The sequence below is a fragment of the Uloborus diversus genome, chromosome 4 (genome assembly GCF_026930045.1).
Source record: "Uloborus diversus isolate 005 chromosome 4, Udiv.v.3.1, whole genome shotgun sequence".
In the NCBI taxonomy this organism is placed as follows: Eukaryota; Metazoa; Arthropoda; class Arachnida; order Araneae; family Uloboridae; genus Uloborus; species Uloborus diversus.
Genome location: NC_072734.1, coordinates 118,269,731 through 118,286,209, shown reverse-complemented (window position 1 = coordinate 118,286,209; position 16,479 = coordinate 118,269,731). Strand labels below are relative to the sequence as shown.

Sequence of the window (16,479 nt, the reverse complement as noted above, 5' to 3'; positions counted from 1 at the left end):
TTTCTCTAAGCAACCTTTAAAAGGAAAACTTTAAAAAACATTTACCAAACTTTAGCACAACCCTGAAAAATCACTTGAGAAACCAGTACCGACACATTCTAGAATAATTAATTTCTCATTGTCTAACTGTTAGTTAAAAACAACAGTTACTGTATAAAAAGAGCTCGAAGCACCGCATTCGTGATATTTCCGATCGAAAGAAAATTAGCTCTTGTTTTTAAAAAATGAATATAAGTACAAATACAAGAAATTAAAAACCAAAAAACAGTAAAAAAAAAAAAGTAGTAGTGAAAACAAACTTTTTTCAGAAATCGTGTTTGCAAAAACAAATCCTTTACAAACTAGTATGTTGTGGCCATCACGAAACTTTCTTCTATATTTTTCCTTTTTCTGATCCCTCCCCATGCTTGACGAGGAAGCAATATTCCTAACATAAACAAAATTACACATGCAAAAACTTGACGACCATCCCAATGTCTGAATTATTGTAAAAACAAAACAAAGAGCGAAAATTGAAAGTTACTTTAAAAGCCTTACTTGAATTAATTACAAATATTTTATTTATTAACAAACATTAGTGGCAACAGTTAAAAATTTTAAATCATTGAGATAATATTTCCGATCATTTCCATACAATTAAAATCACGAGAAATACGCAGACGACAATCTATTACGATTTATCTTTCTTATTGTTGCATTAATAAAACTATTTTTATTCGCAAAAAACAAAAAAAAATCAACACCTCTTGGAGCGATTGGAGTCAAAATTGAACCAAAGCCTGTTTACGTATGGATTCACATATATTCCAAATTTCAACCAGAACGTAGCATTACTTCTTGAGATAGGGCACTCACAATGGAAAAAAAGAACGGGCGATTGCGCTACCCCCCTTTTTAGCTGTTGACACCAAAATAAAATCAGCTCTTATACCCACTAAGGGCTACTTGTCAAAAAATTTTTGTTTGATTCCGTTCGTTATTTCTTGAGATACAGCAGTCACAATTGACGACAAAAAACGTTCTATAGCTCAACCCCCCTTTGAGTTATTGACACCAAAATTGAATCAGCACCTGCTCCTGTTAATGGCAACATATGGACCAAATTTTGTTTGATTCCGCCAGTTACTTCCTGAGGAATAGCAAGCACGCGTAACTCAAAAAACGTCCCATTGCTCCACCCCCCTTGGAGGAATTCGCGCCAAAAACTAATGGGCACAAGTTCACATACGGGCACATATGTGTACCAAATTTCGTTCGATTTCATGCGGTAGTTTTTGCTGTAGAGCGGCCACAAAAAACTGGTCACACACAGACGTGACACACATACATACACACACACATACACACACACACACAGACAGACAGACATTTTCCAAAAATAGTCGAAATGAACTCAGCACACCTCAAAACGTTCGAATCCGTCAAAATTCGAAATTCGAAAATTTGCACGAATCCAATACTTTCTTCTATATATTAGATATAGAAGAAAGTAAAAATGCACTCACAAAAACGATACCTTTACAAAAATCGAGATCGGGGGTAAAAACGAAACTTTTTTTATGCAAAAATATAAACATTACATTTCATTTTCCCGCTTAATAAAACAATTGTTTTCAAAACTTAAACGCGGTAAAAAATTCCCCCCTCCCCCCGGTAACTAGGGGGTAAACTAAAAAGCGATTTTCTATTTTTTTCTCCTAGGAGAAAAAAGAGAAAAAAAAACTACCTTTTTTTACCTATTTTAGCTACATTTATTAAAATAGTCGACGTTTTTACTTTCTTCTATATCTAATATATAGAAGAAAGTATTGGATTCGTGCAAATTTTCGAATTTCGAATTTTGACGGATTCAAACGTTTTGAGGTGTGCTGAGTCCATTTCGACCATTTTTGGAAAATGTCTGTCTGTCTGTGTGTATGTATGTGTGTGTGTGTGTGTGTGTGTGTGTGTATGTATGTGTGTCACGTCTGTGTGTGACCAGTTTTTTGTGGCCGCTCTACAACAAAAACTACCGCATGAAATCGAACGAAATTTGGTACACATATGTGCCCCTATGTGAACTTGTGCCCATTAGTTTTTGGCGCGAATTCCTCCAAGGGGGGTGGAGCAATGGGACGTTTTTCGAGTTACGCGTGCTTGCTATTCCTCAGGAAGTTACTGGCGGAATCAAACAAAATTTGGTCCATATGTTGGTACTAACAGGAACAGGTGCTGATTCAATTTTGGTGCCAATAACTCAAACGGGGGTTGAGCTATAGAACGTTTTTTGTCGTCAATTGTGACTGCTGTATCTCAAGAAATAATGAACGGAATGAAAGAAAAATTTATCGGCAAGTAGCCCTTAGTGGGTATAAAAACTGATTTTATTTTTGTGTCAACAGCTAAAAAGGGGGGGTAGCGCAATCACCCGTTCTTTTTTTCCATTTTGAGTGCCCTATCTCAAGAAGTAATGCTACGTTCTGGTTGAAATTTGGAATATATGTGAATCCATATGTAAACAGGCTTTGGTTCTATTTTGACGCCAATCGCTCCAAGAGGTGTTGATTTTTTTTTTTTTTTTTTTTTTTTTTTTTTTTTTTTTTTTGCGAATAAAAATATTTTTATTAATGCAACAATAAGAAAGATAAATCGTAATAGATTGTCGTCTGCGTATTTCTCGTGATTTTAATTGTATGGAAATGATAGGAAATATTATCTCAATGATTTAAAATTTTTAACTGTTGCCATCTTATGTTTGTTAACAAATAAAATATTTGTAATTAATTCAAGCAAGGCTTTTAAAATAACTTTCAATTTTCGCTCTTTGCTTTGCTTTTACAACAATTCAGACATTGGGATGGTGGTCAAGTTTTTGCATGTGTAATTTTGTTTTTGTTGGGAATATTGCTTCCTCGTCAAGCATGGGGAGGGATCAGAAAAAAAAAGAAAAATATAGAAGAAAGTTTCGTGATGGCCACAACATACTAGTTTTCAATAGTTCCTTTTTCCCATATTTTGACTTAAATAATCGATTTTACTTTCAAAATAGTAGCTAGTCGCCATTGGCAGCGCTGTATCCCCTCCCCCCCTCGATTCTTTGATTGTTGCTTGCACCTCCAGTCACCAGTTATCAACGGTCGACCAGTTGAGGTACGCGAACGCAACCAAAATAAATATTTGCATTTGATACTGGTAGGTGGCATCACTCTTACTAGCACATGTAAAATGTTTTTGTTTATTTCACTTGTCACGTTGTTATCGTAAACGATAAAAGTTCTCTGAACATTTTACCACCTTCTATATTATTGTCACAGATTTCCTGTTAGATTTATATTGCATTCAATATGAAACGTAGTGTTAGACCTCAGCTAATTTCTCCTCGCAAGAAAATAAAGTCGGAGCTCGAAGAAGAATGTGAAAATTCGAATATGAAACTTAATGTTAGTCATGAGCTCATTTCTCTGCCGAAGAGAGTAAAATCTGAGCTCGAAGAGGACTGTAAAAATTTAAATGTGACACATGGTGTTAGTCCTGAGCACATTTATCCGCCTAAGAGAGTAAAATCTGAGATCGAAGTGTATTGTGAAAATGATTTATCTTTCGAATTGAATCAGCTGTATTCTGACGCCAAAGCTTACTCTATTTTCCGTAAATTAGAAAATGAAATCAAATACTTAGATCGAGATAAGGCAAAAATAAAAATTTTTGGCAAGGAATACAGAATGCCTCGTAGCGTTGCTGCATATGGTGATGACAATTTGAGCTACACATATTCTAATTTTAAAATGTATGCTGAGCCTTGGACTGAGACTCTCAAAGAAGTCAAAAAGGATGTAGAGAATGCAACCGGCTCAGAATATAATTTTGTTTTAATTAACAGATATGAAAACGGTAAGGATCATATGGGTGCCCACAAAGACAACGAAAAAGATTTGGTGAAAGATTATTCAATAGCTTCTGTTTCTCTGGGGCAAACCCGAGATTTTACTTTTTCAAGGAAGAACTTTCCCTCAGTTAAGATTACCTTAGAAAATGGGAGTCTGTTGGAAATGAAAGCTCCTACAAATAGATATTGGTACCATTGTTTGCCACGAAGTAAAGTTGAAAATCCAAGAATTAATTTAACATTCAGAAGAATGAATCCTCATAAAGCGGGTGAATAGTTTGCTCTGACGAGCTAAAGTTTCACTATCCTCCAAGTTGTCTCTTTTTCATTATATTGGAGCATCAAAATTTCTTTTAAGTATTTTTTTAAATGTTCAAACACAACTGAGCAGTTCTTCGTGAGACATGTGTCATCAATGAAGAAAATTTGTTTTAAACTTTGAAATTTTTATCTGTTATTCATACTATTAATAGTTTTTATGTTCCAAACATAATTGGGCAATTTGCTCATCTCAGTGAAACGTGTTTCACTGATAAAGAAATTTGTTTTAAGCACAGAAACATTTATGTTACTTCTACTTATTAGTAGTTTTTATGTTCCAACACACCTGAGCAGTGTTCTCATCTCAGTGAGACATATTTTACTGATGATGAAATTTGTTTTAAACTTTGAAATATTTATTTTATTTTTGCATTTCATTTAAACAAGAAAATAAACATCCAGGAGCCTTCTACATGTAGGGCACTGAATATGTTCCTGTTCTATTCAGCAATTGATCTGAGTATAGAGTTTTCCTTTATTTCTTTGTTTCAAAATAAAAATTTTCTTGGAAATGTCTTTTAAAGTAAAAGAAAATCTTCTTCAGGATGTAAAAATGAATAAGTTTGTTTTAATGTCAATGTCAAAAGATGTGTTTATATTTAAATTTTCTAACAGTAGGTACTCTTTCATTCATTTTCAGGGAAACTTAAAATGAAAGGTAAATTTCTAATATAATGACTCTGGGGTCAGTTAAGGTTTTTATTTTTTAGGTCCATATTGAGTGAAAAAAGAATTATTTATGAACTTTTTTGTTTTCGTGATAAAAATAACTATTTTTTTAGCAATATTTCTTTTATTTATTTTTTGCAAAAATAAATCCTGTCATACCGTATCAGAGCATGTTTAGCCATCAAAAATCTAATCTGAAATCCTTTTGGCCTAAAAGACTTCACTCAACCGATTTGAAAGCTGGAGTTTACTGATGTTTTGATTTCAGACGAATTGATCCAGTTTAAAAGAGATGAAAGGATTCTTTTTACAAACGAAATTTTGTGAAAGGTTAAATTTTAAGAAATGAAACTTTTTTATATCACTGCTTTTACGATATACAGGGGTGTTTGTAGATCCGAAAATTTCGAGCTGACGACACATTTAAAAACTGAAAAATTATTCAAAAGAAAAAAAAGACATGCCCTGATGAATGATTTTTTATTGATTTTTGTATGTATATTTGAAAAGCTTTTATCAGAGGAGGGGTTGAGCTGCCTCATAGTTTCAGAAAATTTCAGTCTTCCGAAAGTTTTACTTCAGTCCACTATCACCCTGGATATAGAATTTTGTGAAGGGGACACTTTTACAATGTAGAATTTTGTGAAGAGGCCGCTTTTACTACAGTAGAATACCGTTATAATGCAACCTATATATAACCAATTCTCTATAAACACACAAATTTTCAGAAGTAAACAATTTTTGCGGTTAAAAAAAAAGCCTCTGTTTTGCCGTGCAAACATAAAAAATTTATAAGAAAATTCAATTATGAAACCATTTTTCATTTTAATTCAAAGCTTTTAAATGAAAATTAGTATCCAAAGTAAAAAAAAAAATACTAGATCGCTCTTAAAGATACATCTGTTATGCAACCATGAAGCCAGCAGAAGTGCAAGATACAGTGAAACCTCTTTAACGGACACTCCCGAATAACTGACACCTCTAATTAACGGACATTTTTGCAAGTCCCAGTACCTCAATATAGGCCATTCCATGTAATTCACTCTGAATAACGGACACTCCGAATAACGGACAGTTATTTCACAAAAAATTTCCCTTGCGATCGTAGCACTTCCGGTTTTTTTTTCTTTTCACAGAATATCTTAGTAACTGCTTGCATTACAAAGCTTTTCATCCTCCCCACAACTGATATCCCCCCCCCCCCCGTAATTTCCTTATCACTGTTTCTAGGAATTAAAAGGGTGGTAATGGGCAGAGGCAGCGATTGGGGCTTAAAAGTTGGGGGCAGAAAAAAAAAAGAACTAAAAGGCATGGTACTTTTTGCGGGCAGCAAAAAATGAAAAAGAAAATAAAAGTCATAATTTTGTAACGGCTTGTTTTGAGAGTATTGAAGCAGATAAGTGAAAACTGATGTCTGTCTAACAATTAACGTACGTTTTTCTTAAGATTTTAATGAATTTTGTACACAATAACTATTTAAAAGTTACGATAAAAAAGAGGAAATTGGGCGCTTTTTCTAACTGGGGCTCTCAGGAGATGCAATCGAGCAGACCGGCGCCGGTAGTAGTCGGCTTTATGGCGCCGTGGTTTCGTTGGTTTGCTTAATTTTTATACATGAAAAAGATTTGCCCATATTCAAGGTCATATTGCCAACTGTCAATCATGCATCATGCAATAGTGATACTCGAGATAAAATAAATAAATTAACCATAAAAAGTGTGTGTGTGTGGGGGGGGGGGTTGCTCCGCCGAATCGCCGCCGTTGGTAATGCAAAAAAGAGATGTCAAACTGTTTTAACTGTTTACTTTAATTGATTAAATGCTTTTTAAGACAAGTGTGTGCTGTCAGTATACCTTTATTAAGAAAAAACAGATTAATTACACTTGACGTAAAATATAGTAAACCTTTCGCAATTGTTTCGATTGTGTTCTAAAAAGGGAACAACAGCCCATTTTGAAAAAGGTAAATTAAGTAGTTCCTCCTAATAGCGGACACCTCCCAATAACGGACAAAACTTCTAGTCCCTTGACTGTCCGCTATTGGGAGGTTTCACTGTAATTCACTTTCTTTTGATTATGAAACATTTATTTGTGAATGACAATACAGTTGAATCTCGTTATCATGTCACCTTTAGGACTGTCGACAAATTGTCACCATAGCCAAAGCGACATCATAACCGGAATACAGTTGGATCTCTGTTTAATGACACTCTATTTAACAACGACTTTTCAGGGTCCCAGATGGTCCACTGTAGTGTTAAAAGCATTCTATTTAAGGACGTTTTCTACTTAAGGACAATTTTTTGTGGTCCCTTGAAAGTCGTTAAACAGAGAGTCAACTGTAGTTTAAAATTTCGAAATTAAACATCTGTTTATCGTAAAATTACAGTTTAATAAAGAAATTAATATTTTCATGATTTTAATTTGATTTAACTAATGTAGTTTTGAATCATTGGTGAGTAAAATTTGGGTTATAAGAAACGAAAATACATCTTTTTTTTTTAATATACTTTCGGATAAGGGTTTACTTCCTTTTTGAATGACATTAACACTCCTACTTTCCATGAATTTGATTATTAAAAAAAGGGTTTCCTGTAATTATTAGGAATAAAAAAACCAAGAAGGAATCTTCACTTTTGGCCAAAATTTTATTAGATTTTGACGGCTAAACCCCACCTTTCGAAAGGGGAAAAACGTTTTCTAATTCTTTTCTCCACTTTAAAGTTGTGTGTTCCTTTTCAATTTATTGAGTAACTCTTATCTTTTTTCCTCTCATGAGAGAAGCTTTCAGTGGCCACCTACAGCTATGGTGTTTCTCTTCTCCAGCTGCTTCGCTAGTCCAGTATTAACCCTAGAGAAGTCGCGTTTCCTTTTGTTACGCTAGTGCTCACGCTTCGGTCTTTTCCTCCCAGTAGCGATCTGTGAGACGAAAGCAGAAGAAAGGAAATGCCGGGGAGAAAATGACACCTGACTAGGATGGCGCGGTATTGGTCTAAATGACCAACATACATTTCCAAAAGCTATGCAACCTTGAAATACCGAAGAAAATTCTCAGAACTAAGTGTGTGGGCTGGGGAGAGTCTGACCTTTAACTACACTGATGGGTCCCATTATTAGAATAAGGGGTGGTGGGATAGAGCGAAATGTCTGACAACGGGCGGGGAATCGACCGAAGCGCGACTTCTCTAGGTTTAAAATCCACCTGCTTTGCATTCCTTTCAATAGTTCTTCTTGTCAAAGTCCAAAATCTGTAGCTTTCCAAACTTTATCTTAGTTCCAACATATAGGTCGAGCCCGTATGTAAGTTTCTGGGAACATGAATTGTTTTGCTGATGATGTCAAAGTTATGGGGACTGTAGAAAATAAAGAACAAGCAAATCAGCTGCAAGAGGATCTAGATCATATTACGGAGTGGGCTGATAAATGGGGTATGGCTGTTAATGTTGGGAAATGTCAAGTGCTACATTTAGGGCATGGAAATAAGTGTACAAGTTATTATTTGCAAGGTTCAGTCATTAGTCAGGCAGACAAAGTTACTGATCTGGGGGTCTTAATAAGTCAGGATTTAAAGTTTAGCCAACAGTCCAGCATTGCTAGCAACAAAGCCAATAAGATGCTTGGGTTTATCAATAGATCTATTTCAAATAAATCTAAAGAAGTTCTTCTGCCCTTATATAGAAGTTTGGTAAGACCCCATTTGGAGTATGCTGTTCAGTTTTTGGTCTCCTTATCTTAAGAAAGACATTAATGTATTGGAAAGGGTTCAAAGGCGGGCTACAAGGCTAATAAGTGGACTTTCCCACTTAGATTATGATTCCAGGCTTAGAAGGCTAAAAATGTACAGTCTTGAGCAAAGAAGAGACCGAGGGGACATGATTCAGCTGTTTAAATTTATTAAAAGGAAAGATGTTACGGGGCTAAAGTTTAGCACTGAAAACAGGACAAGGGGTCATTGTTTTAAGCTATTTAAATCTCAGGCTAACATGGATATTAGGAAAAATTATTATTTTAGCAGGGTAGTGGAACCATGGAACAGCTTACCGGAAGAGGTGGTAATGAGCAAAGGAGTAGACAGTTTTAAGAGGGCCATTGATCTTCACTGGGGATTGTAAATTGACTAGGACCAGTCTAGCTGGGCCCAGAGCCTGTTGCTGGTCGTCACATTTGTATTTGTATAGATATATTTCGAATATTTGTTTCAAAGTTTGGGAAATGATCTGTATAACGCAAAAGCTCTGGTCCCAAGGTATGCGTTATAATGGTCCTCTACTGTATAATAGAATTTTGTGAAGAGACTGCAGAGGAACCCAATTAGTGCCTGAATTGACCCTTGTGACTTCAAAATTCGTTAACATTCTGTTTCAATGCTCTCTCTACTACTTTGTTTTTGGTATTTTGTGTGAAAATTTAATGGAATTACACAGATATTTTCTGTTTTAAAAATTTTATCCATCTTTTTTGCTTTGATTGCATTGTCCATCCTGGATGCCAAAAAGTGAGCAAAGTTTTTTTTTCTCCTCTTGCCATTGAAATATTCTTTACAGTTTAGATTTATGTATACTACAGATTGCTTAAATGAGATACAGACGAAATCGCTTAATGGAATACCCATTTTGCCACGAAAAAATATTCTAATAAGCGGGATATTCCATTAACCGGAATCAAAAAAACGCATTACATTGGTTTGGTATATTGAAAATGTATTATATTAAGCGGGATGTTCTTTTAACCGATATTTTAATAAGCAGGCTTGACTGTACAGGATTTATCTCTATAAATCTTAGGTTATTAAGCAAATTAGGTTGTAGGGTAACGCCCCCAGTAATTGGCAGGTCACCAGTGATTGGCACTTCCAACAAAAATGTCCTAAAATAAGATTTGTATCCAATCTTTTAAAAGTAGAAGGCTATATACCAACTGAATGTACATTTACTTAAAAGATTATAACTTCAATTCATGTTACTAAATGGTAGCAGTGCATAGGAAAGAGAAACAATTGTGGCTTGTGTCAAATCAGTCATTTTTGTTGCAAAAGCTTCTTTTCTGGCTTAAGGGAAGCATGCGCATCAATCCATTAAAATCAGACTTAAAATATATTTTAAATTTTCGTTGTCAAAAGTTTTGTTTAGTTGAAAGGTGTTACTTTAAGTGGGTAGAAATATATTTTTGTCCCTTTTTGGATTTTTGAAATAGTGATGGATGCCATTTAGTGGTGCTTCAGTTTTGCTAGTCACCAGTACTTGGCACATGTGCCTATAAACACTAATGTGTTGTGCAATATGTCACTAGTTTGATTTCTGATACTTTTGCAGCAACAATATTATATGGGTCCTACTATTGATTTGAATTCTATAGAATATACTGTTAAATGTTTAAGATAAACAATAAAAAATAAACATGTTTGGCCATCAGTCAGATATTGCAACTGTAGAGAATTGGTTCATTTTTTATGGTCCCTTAGAATTATTGAGTCTATGTTCTTTTTTCTGTGGAAACAGCTATAATTCGTAAAATCGAAACTGCATACTGACTAATGAAACAGCAATAATCTCAATATTTTTTTCTATGAAACACTCCAAATTTATTTTTATTTCTGTAAATTACTTTTTCAACATCAAGATGTGTGATTTAAAATTAATGTATGTAAAGTTACCTACTTTAAATTAGCATTCATTATGTTTATTATGATGATAAAATTTGTTTGCAATCTAAAAGTGAAACAAAGTCATTTTTCTGTTCTATAAACATGTTCCAATTACTGGATCACTAGGTGTCATACAGTGGGGTATGAGGTGCCAATTACTGGTGATTTTACTAGCTTTTTATACATTAATTTTTATAAAAATAACAATTCAAATATTTTTGCTTTTAGTGAGCTAAATAGATGCACAAATGTGCATTCTTTGATACAAAAATATTTGAAAGTGAATATATTTTTTCTAAGTAATGAGAACAGATGTAAGTTTAAGGACAAACTCTTAAAGTGCCAATTACTGGGGTCGTTACCCTAAAATGAAGTTTTGGCTGAAATCTGCTTTTTCGGCTACAGTCAAACCCCATTAACACGAACTCGCACAACATGAAATTTGGCATGACGCGAAATTCGCAAAAGAATTCACAATTTTAGATGTCTTTAGTGATGCTAAAAACCAGAGGATTCAGGGGCTTTACCCGTAAAGCTTTTTGGAATTGAAGTCCTAAAAATGCTATTGTACGCCACCTTTGATGACGTAGCAGAAGACATGGGGTTCAGAACTTTTCCTTAGAAACTTTTCGCTGTAGGAGACCCAAAAATGCTGTTTTAGATAATCTTTGAAAGATGAGGAAAGAAGGACGTGTTATAAGGAATAATCAAATGTCAGAAGATGAACTATCGAAATTAAAGGGTCCAAAAAGCCATCAATTGTTTTGACAGTAAACAGGAATTCTCCATCGATCTATTAGATGCCATGTGGAACTTGAAAAGTGCATGGGGCAGAGTAAAGCGTTCAACAATTCAAAATTGCTTTTGTCATGGATTATTTGATGGACCCGAGGAAGATGTTGAAGAAGAGCTGTGTGATGAAATAACTTCTTCAGTTATCGATGAAGCCGTAAAAAGAAACATCGTTTCTGTCGCCTTGTTTGAAGAATACGTAGCGATAGATGGCGAAGCCTTAACGTCGGATACAATAACAGAAGAAGAAATAATGGAATCTCAAAAGGGAGTAGAAGTTGAAACAGACAATGACGAAAATGCTGATCCTGAAGCAGAAACTTTAATCTGTAAAAGAAGCGGAGGCGGCATTAGAAACCATGCAACAATTCCTAATGCAGCAGGAATTACTGCAGGAATTCCTTGCAGGTGTTGAACTGTTTACAGGAAATAGATGGTTTTATAAAAACATGTTATTTCAAAACATTGAAGCAAATATCAAAGATTTTATTTTATGTTATAAATCTATGTATATGTACAGGTAATTAAATTTATTCTATTTTGATAATTAATGTCTCTTACTTAAACTATAAATATATTTTTTTTGTGTGTACGTTTTTGTAAAACATACTTTGGTTCCTATATTTTCTTAGTCAGAAAAACAAACAAAAAAAAAGTATGATACCACAGAACCCGGTAAAAGTGAAAACTGGTTAACGCGAAATTCAGTTAACATGAAATTTTTTTGCAACCCAGTCGAGTTCGTGTTAACAAGGTTTGACTGTTTTTTGAAATGTAAAAGAGAAAAGAAAGAAAAATAAATAAATAGATAAAGACAGCAAACTACCTGGACTTTTTCCCTATCTAATTTTAGAAAAACATAGTCGGTCTGCCATATATTTAAGTATCCAATAAGAAAAGTTTCGTTATATTAAAAAAAAGGTTTGCAAATTTATTAATTTGTAAAGCTTTGCTGGTTACATTGAATTAATTGGATTTTACATCTTCCAATCATATGAAAAATTAATGGAAACATTTGGGAGAAAACGATTTAGTTTTGCAAAAAAACCACTTGGTTTAAACAAACAACCCTGGTTGTGGTCACAAAGTCTTCCAAGTGAATCGATACCTCTGGGGAGGCTGGATCAGAAATTGCTCAACTTCAGGTCTTGATTTAAAAAAAAAACTTTCAGAGCCCCATCCAACCTGGAGTATGATGTGATATCATAAAGATCGAAGGTGTGATGATTCTCGTAAAAATGTAAAAGCTTAATGCCACAACCATTCACCAAGTAAAACTTGGTTAATTTAATTTCATATGTTATACTGTTTTGACAAAATATATTTATGTTCTCGTTACAGTATTATGACCTCTTTTGCCTATAACGGTTGTCCAATGATGCAATCGAAAGTATGTAAAGCAGCATCACTTTGATTCTAGCTATAGCATATACAGTGCTATAGTTGGAAGGGTTATCCCTCAATTTTTTTTTTTTTTTATTGTACAAATAATGCAAATTGGGTTCAAATCAACTTTTATTTTGGTATTTCCCCCCAAACCATAAAGAGAGTTCCCCCAGGGTTGCGGAGTCAGAGGGAAAATGACCTACTCCTACTCCAGAAAATTTAGAACCTTAGACTCCGACCTTTCCAAATTTCTTTTACTCCAGTTAATCAGTCCAACTCTGCAAGCACTGGTAGAGTTACAGACTATGAGGAAAAAGGACAAACTTGGACTGTTAGAACTTCAAACTTCGACTAACCGCTCAGACTCCTTTATCCCAAAATCAGTTTGACGCCGACTTTGCAGCCCAGAGTCCCCCTCCCTTAAAATACAAGTACAGCACTGCTGAGCGTTAGCAAAGTAAATATTTGCAGGACAAAGTATTGTTTGATGAGGTCACAGAAAAGAGGTTTCTGAAACAAGTTTTAAATTTGCTTGATGTCCAATAACTAAAATTTTAAACTATTGAAATTATTCTGCATAATATTAATGCCTATGCTTTATTGTTTTACATATTTTCATAATTGTACTGCAAAGTAGTATGATGCTAAAAAATGAAAACAATGGTATTTGTTTTAAACATCCAACTCTCTTTTTTCATGTATCTTTTGTGATACCATTTACAAATAAAAAGCTTGGGGCTCATTGGACAATATGGCAGGTTGAACTGTCTCTATAATTTGAATACTAATACTTTATATTTTAATTTATGACTAGCAAACCCCTACAATCCTACAAATCCTTTAATGATATCAAATGGTAGTTTAATTTAATAAATTTAATTTCAGCAAGTTATTTTAGCAGTGCAGAGTAACTTTCATGAGGCTAATTTTGTGTTTTTAAATGGTTTCATGAGGAATGTTCGTTTAAATTTAAAAAGACTATTTTTTTAGACCAAGAGAACCTGGGGTATGTTCGCCCACTTTTAGAAAAGCAATATTCTAGTAACAACAGCAAAGTTGATGTAGACCCAAGTTGTGCTTATTCTTGAGAGAATATAAATTATTCTGGCATAAATAGCTGTGGAGCCGTGTTTCTGACCTTGCCCAAGTTTAGCTGCTCTGCGACTGATATCGTGAAATTTAACTGTAACCGAGTCCACACCATCAGAGTTGGACTGGTGCGCTGAAAGCATCGTGGTTCTAGTTCAGCATTTGGTTTTTCCAGTGAAAATATTTCAAGACTTAAAACATTATAAGGAAATGATTAAGCAAGTGGTATGATTATTCTTCATGGGAAATCAAGTCGATGAGACTAGAAACAGACAGACATGTTAAAATAGACCTTTTGCACTGAATCGGTTAGAAGCGGCTAAAAGAATACCACAAAAAAAAACTGGACACCTGATTCAGGGGCGGCATTTCAGCATTTCATTTGGGGGGTCAAGTTTCTTAAATCTGTATTACCACAGTGCGGTCCCAAACAGGGGCGGCAAATAGGGGGGTCAAGAGGGGCAATCGCACCCCCAAATTTTTTGCACAGAATGATAGAAAATGGGTGAATTCAATTTATGAAAGTCGGAATTCAATGCTCATTTAAAAAAATCTCGGTGGTTCTCAGAAACTATTTGATGAAACTCGACACATTCCCAGACTATAAAAAGTGTTTTTCGTTATTTGGATGATGACTTAGAAATTCATAAAGTATTCAGAACATAGAAAAAGTGTTAAAAATGTATGAAAACACTTTTTATATCTTGCTCTTCAAAATTACCCAGGCAACTTCAAAAATTGTGAGGGGCCTAATTTTTCATCATTGAATAATCTAGTCTCGTTGGCACTCTCAGCTTCAATGAGATATCATCTGCCTCCAGCTCTGTTATTCACTATTCCAGATTGATGAGTCCATAACATAAATTAAATAATAACATAAATTAAATTGAAGTAATAGGTTAATTTCATTCGAAAGTAAACCTATTACTTCATACAAAATTTTAAAAATCGATGTTTGACTTCACATCATCATGCGGATTTTTGTTACTTTTTTTTTTTTTGATTGGTTCGGAAGAAGAATGTTTTTGAAAAGTTTTACGCTAGATTGAAATATACATCTACAATATGCAAAATGTATTTTCAGTTTCAATTGTAGATTGAACTGTGGTAGTATGGTGCACAGATCAGTTGTAGATTGAACTGTGGCTTGAATAGTCTGAAAATTAAGGGTATCAGATTGATGTTTTGATACAGAAAAGCATTTTTCAAAAACTTTCCTCATTACAAACAAATTGAATAAAAATTCAAACGAAGTCAAACATGCAAAAAAGGCATGAGCTTTTTCACCATTAAAAGAATCGTTTTGCAATAATTCTTCCAGTCGTCAAATCACTGCTTTGGAGTTATAGAGTAATGTTTCTATGGTTTTAACTCTTTAAGACCATTTTATGTCACTTCGAGATTGCATAATTATAGAGCCCCATAACAGGTATTTGTCGATACGGGTTTTTTTTATTCAATAATCACATGCATTTTTAAGAAGCTTCTAAAAGAACATGTAATGCATTGGGCAGCTGAAACGTGTTTCTAGCAGAAGAAAACTATGAGCCCTCATTAAATAAATATACACTTAAAAAATGAGCGTAAAAGTGAATGTAAAATATCAAGGAATTGTCTTGTGAAAACCATGCAGCCACATATCATCGTTACACTGGGCACACAAGAATGAAATATTTAGCTTGTATGAGAAAATGCCTTCTCTAGTTAAAATTAACCATGGTTCTCTATCAGTTTTCTATGTTCTCAATACTTCATGAATTTCTAAGTCATCATCCAAATAACGAAAAACACTTTTTATAGTCTGGGAATGTGTCGAGTTTCATCAAATAGTTTCTGAGAACCACCGAGATTTTTTTTAATGAGCATTGAATTCCGACTTTCATAAATTGAATTCACCCATTTTCTATCATTCTGCGCAAAAAATTTGGGGGTGCGATTGCCCCCTCTTGACCCCCCTATTTGCCGCCCCTGACCTGATTGATGGCTGTGTGTGACGACCTGAGCCGATTTCAACTCATTTCTACAAGCGTGTGTTGAGTTTTACACAAGATAAGGGTGAGGAAGTGAATTCAACCACCCCTGCTCCAAGCTGTTGGATATTGTATGTCATCTTGTTAAAAATAAATTTGGTACCTTTTAAAACTTTTCTAGAGATATAGCAGTTATTTTTTGGATAAGAAGTCCTTTTCAGACATCCAATTTTATTTTTTCACATATGCAAATGACTTCCACTTTCTCAATGTTTAATTCAGTCAAATTTAATTATACAAATCAATGGTTTCGCAAACTTACTTTTTTTATACATTTATACTACACTGTACCTATAAATTTAAACTTTGCCTAGTTTTCCCAAAAGTTATATGAGGCAGTGAGAAGCAAAGGGATGTAAGTGGCAAAATTTAAAATTTGGAGATAACCAGTACAAATAGTAGGTGAACCTCTCCTCTGTCTTGTGGCTAGATATAGTACTAGTAGCCCTAGTAAGTACTGTTATACAGCATGATTTGGAAAAAACTTTTCAATGAAAGCCTACCTAAGACCTTATCTTTAAACGTGTTTTACTCAAAACTTGAAAATGTCCCACTTACTGTTTGACCACGGATTGTATGTAATTTGGCAATCTGCCAAGTAAAGATGATTCCATCGGAATGAATCTAGCAGGGAAGAAGGGAAAATAACGATGGGATTTTTATGCACACGTTTTATAATGTCAC

General features: G+C 34.3%; 1 protein-coding gene across 1 annotated transcript; it reads left to right on the top strand.

Moving 5' to 3' along the window:
- Positions 1–3,243: 3,243 nt before the first annotated feature.
- LOC129221248 (DNA oxidative demethylase ALKBH2-like) lies at positions 3,244–4,685 on the top strand. Its single transcript, XM_054855702.1, has one exon. It carries the CDS (start codon positions 3,324–3,326, stop codon positions 4,140–4,142), a length of 819 nt encoding a protein of 272 aa, XP_054711677.1. The 5' UTR covers positions 3,244–3,323; the 3' UTR covers positions 4,143–4,685.
- The last annotated feature ends 11,794 nt before the right edge of the window (positions 4,686–16,479 follow it).

Excerpts from the sequence above, each read along its gene's own strand:
- LOC129221248 (XM_054855702.1), top strand. The coding sequence starts at position 3,324 with ATGAAACGTAGTGTTAGACCTCAGCTAATTTCTCCTCGCAAGAAAATA.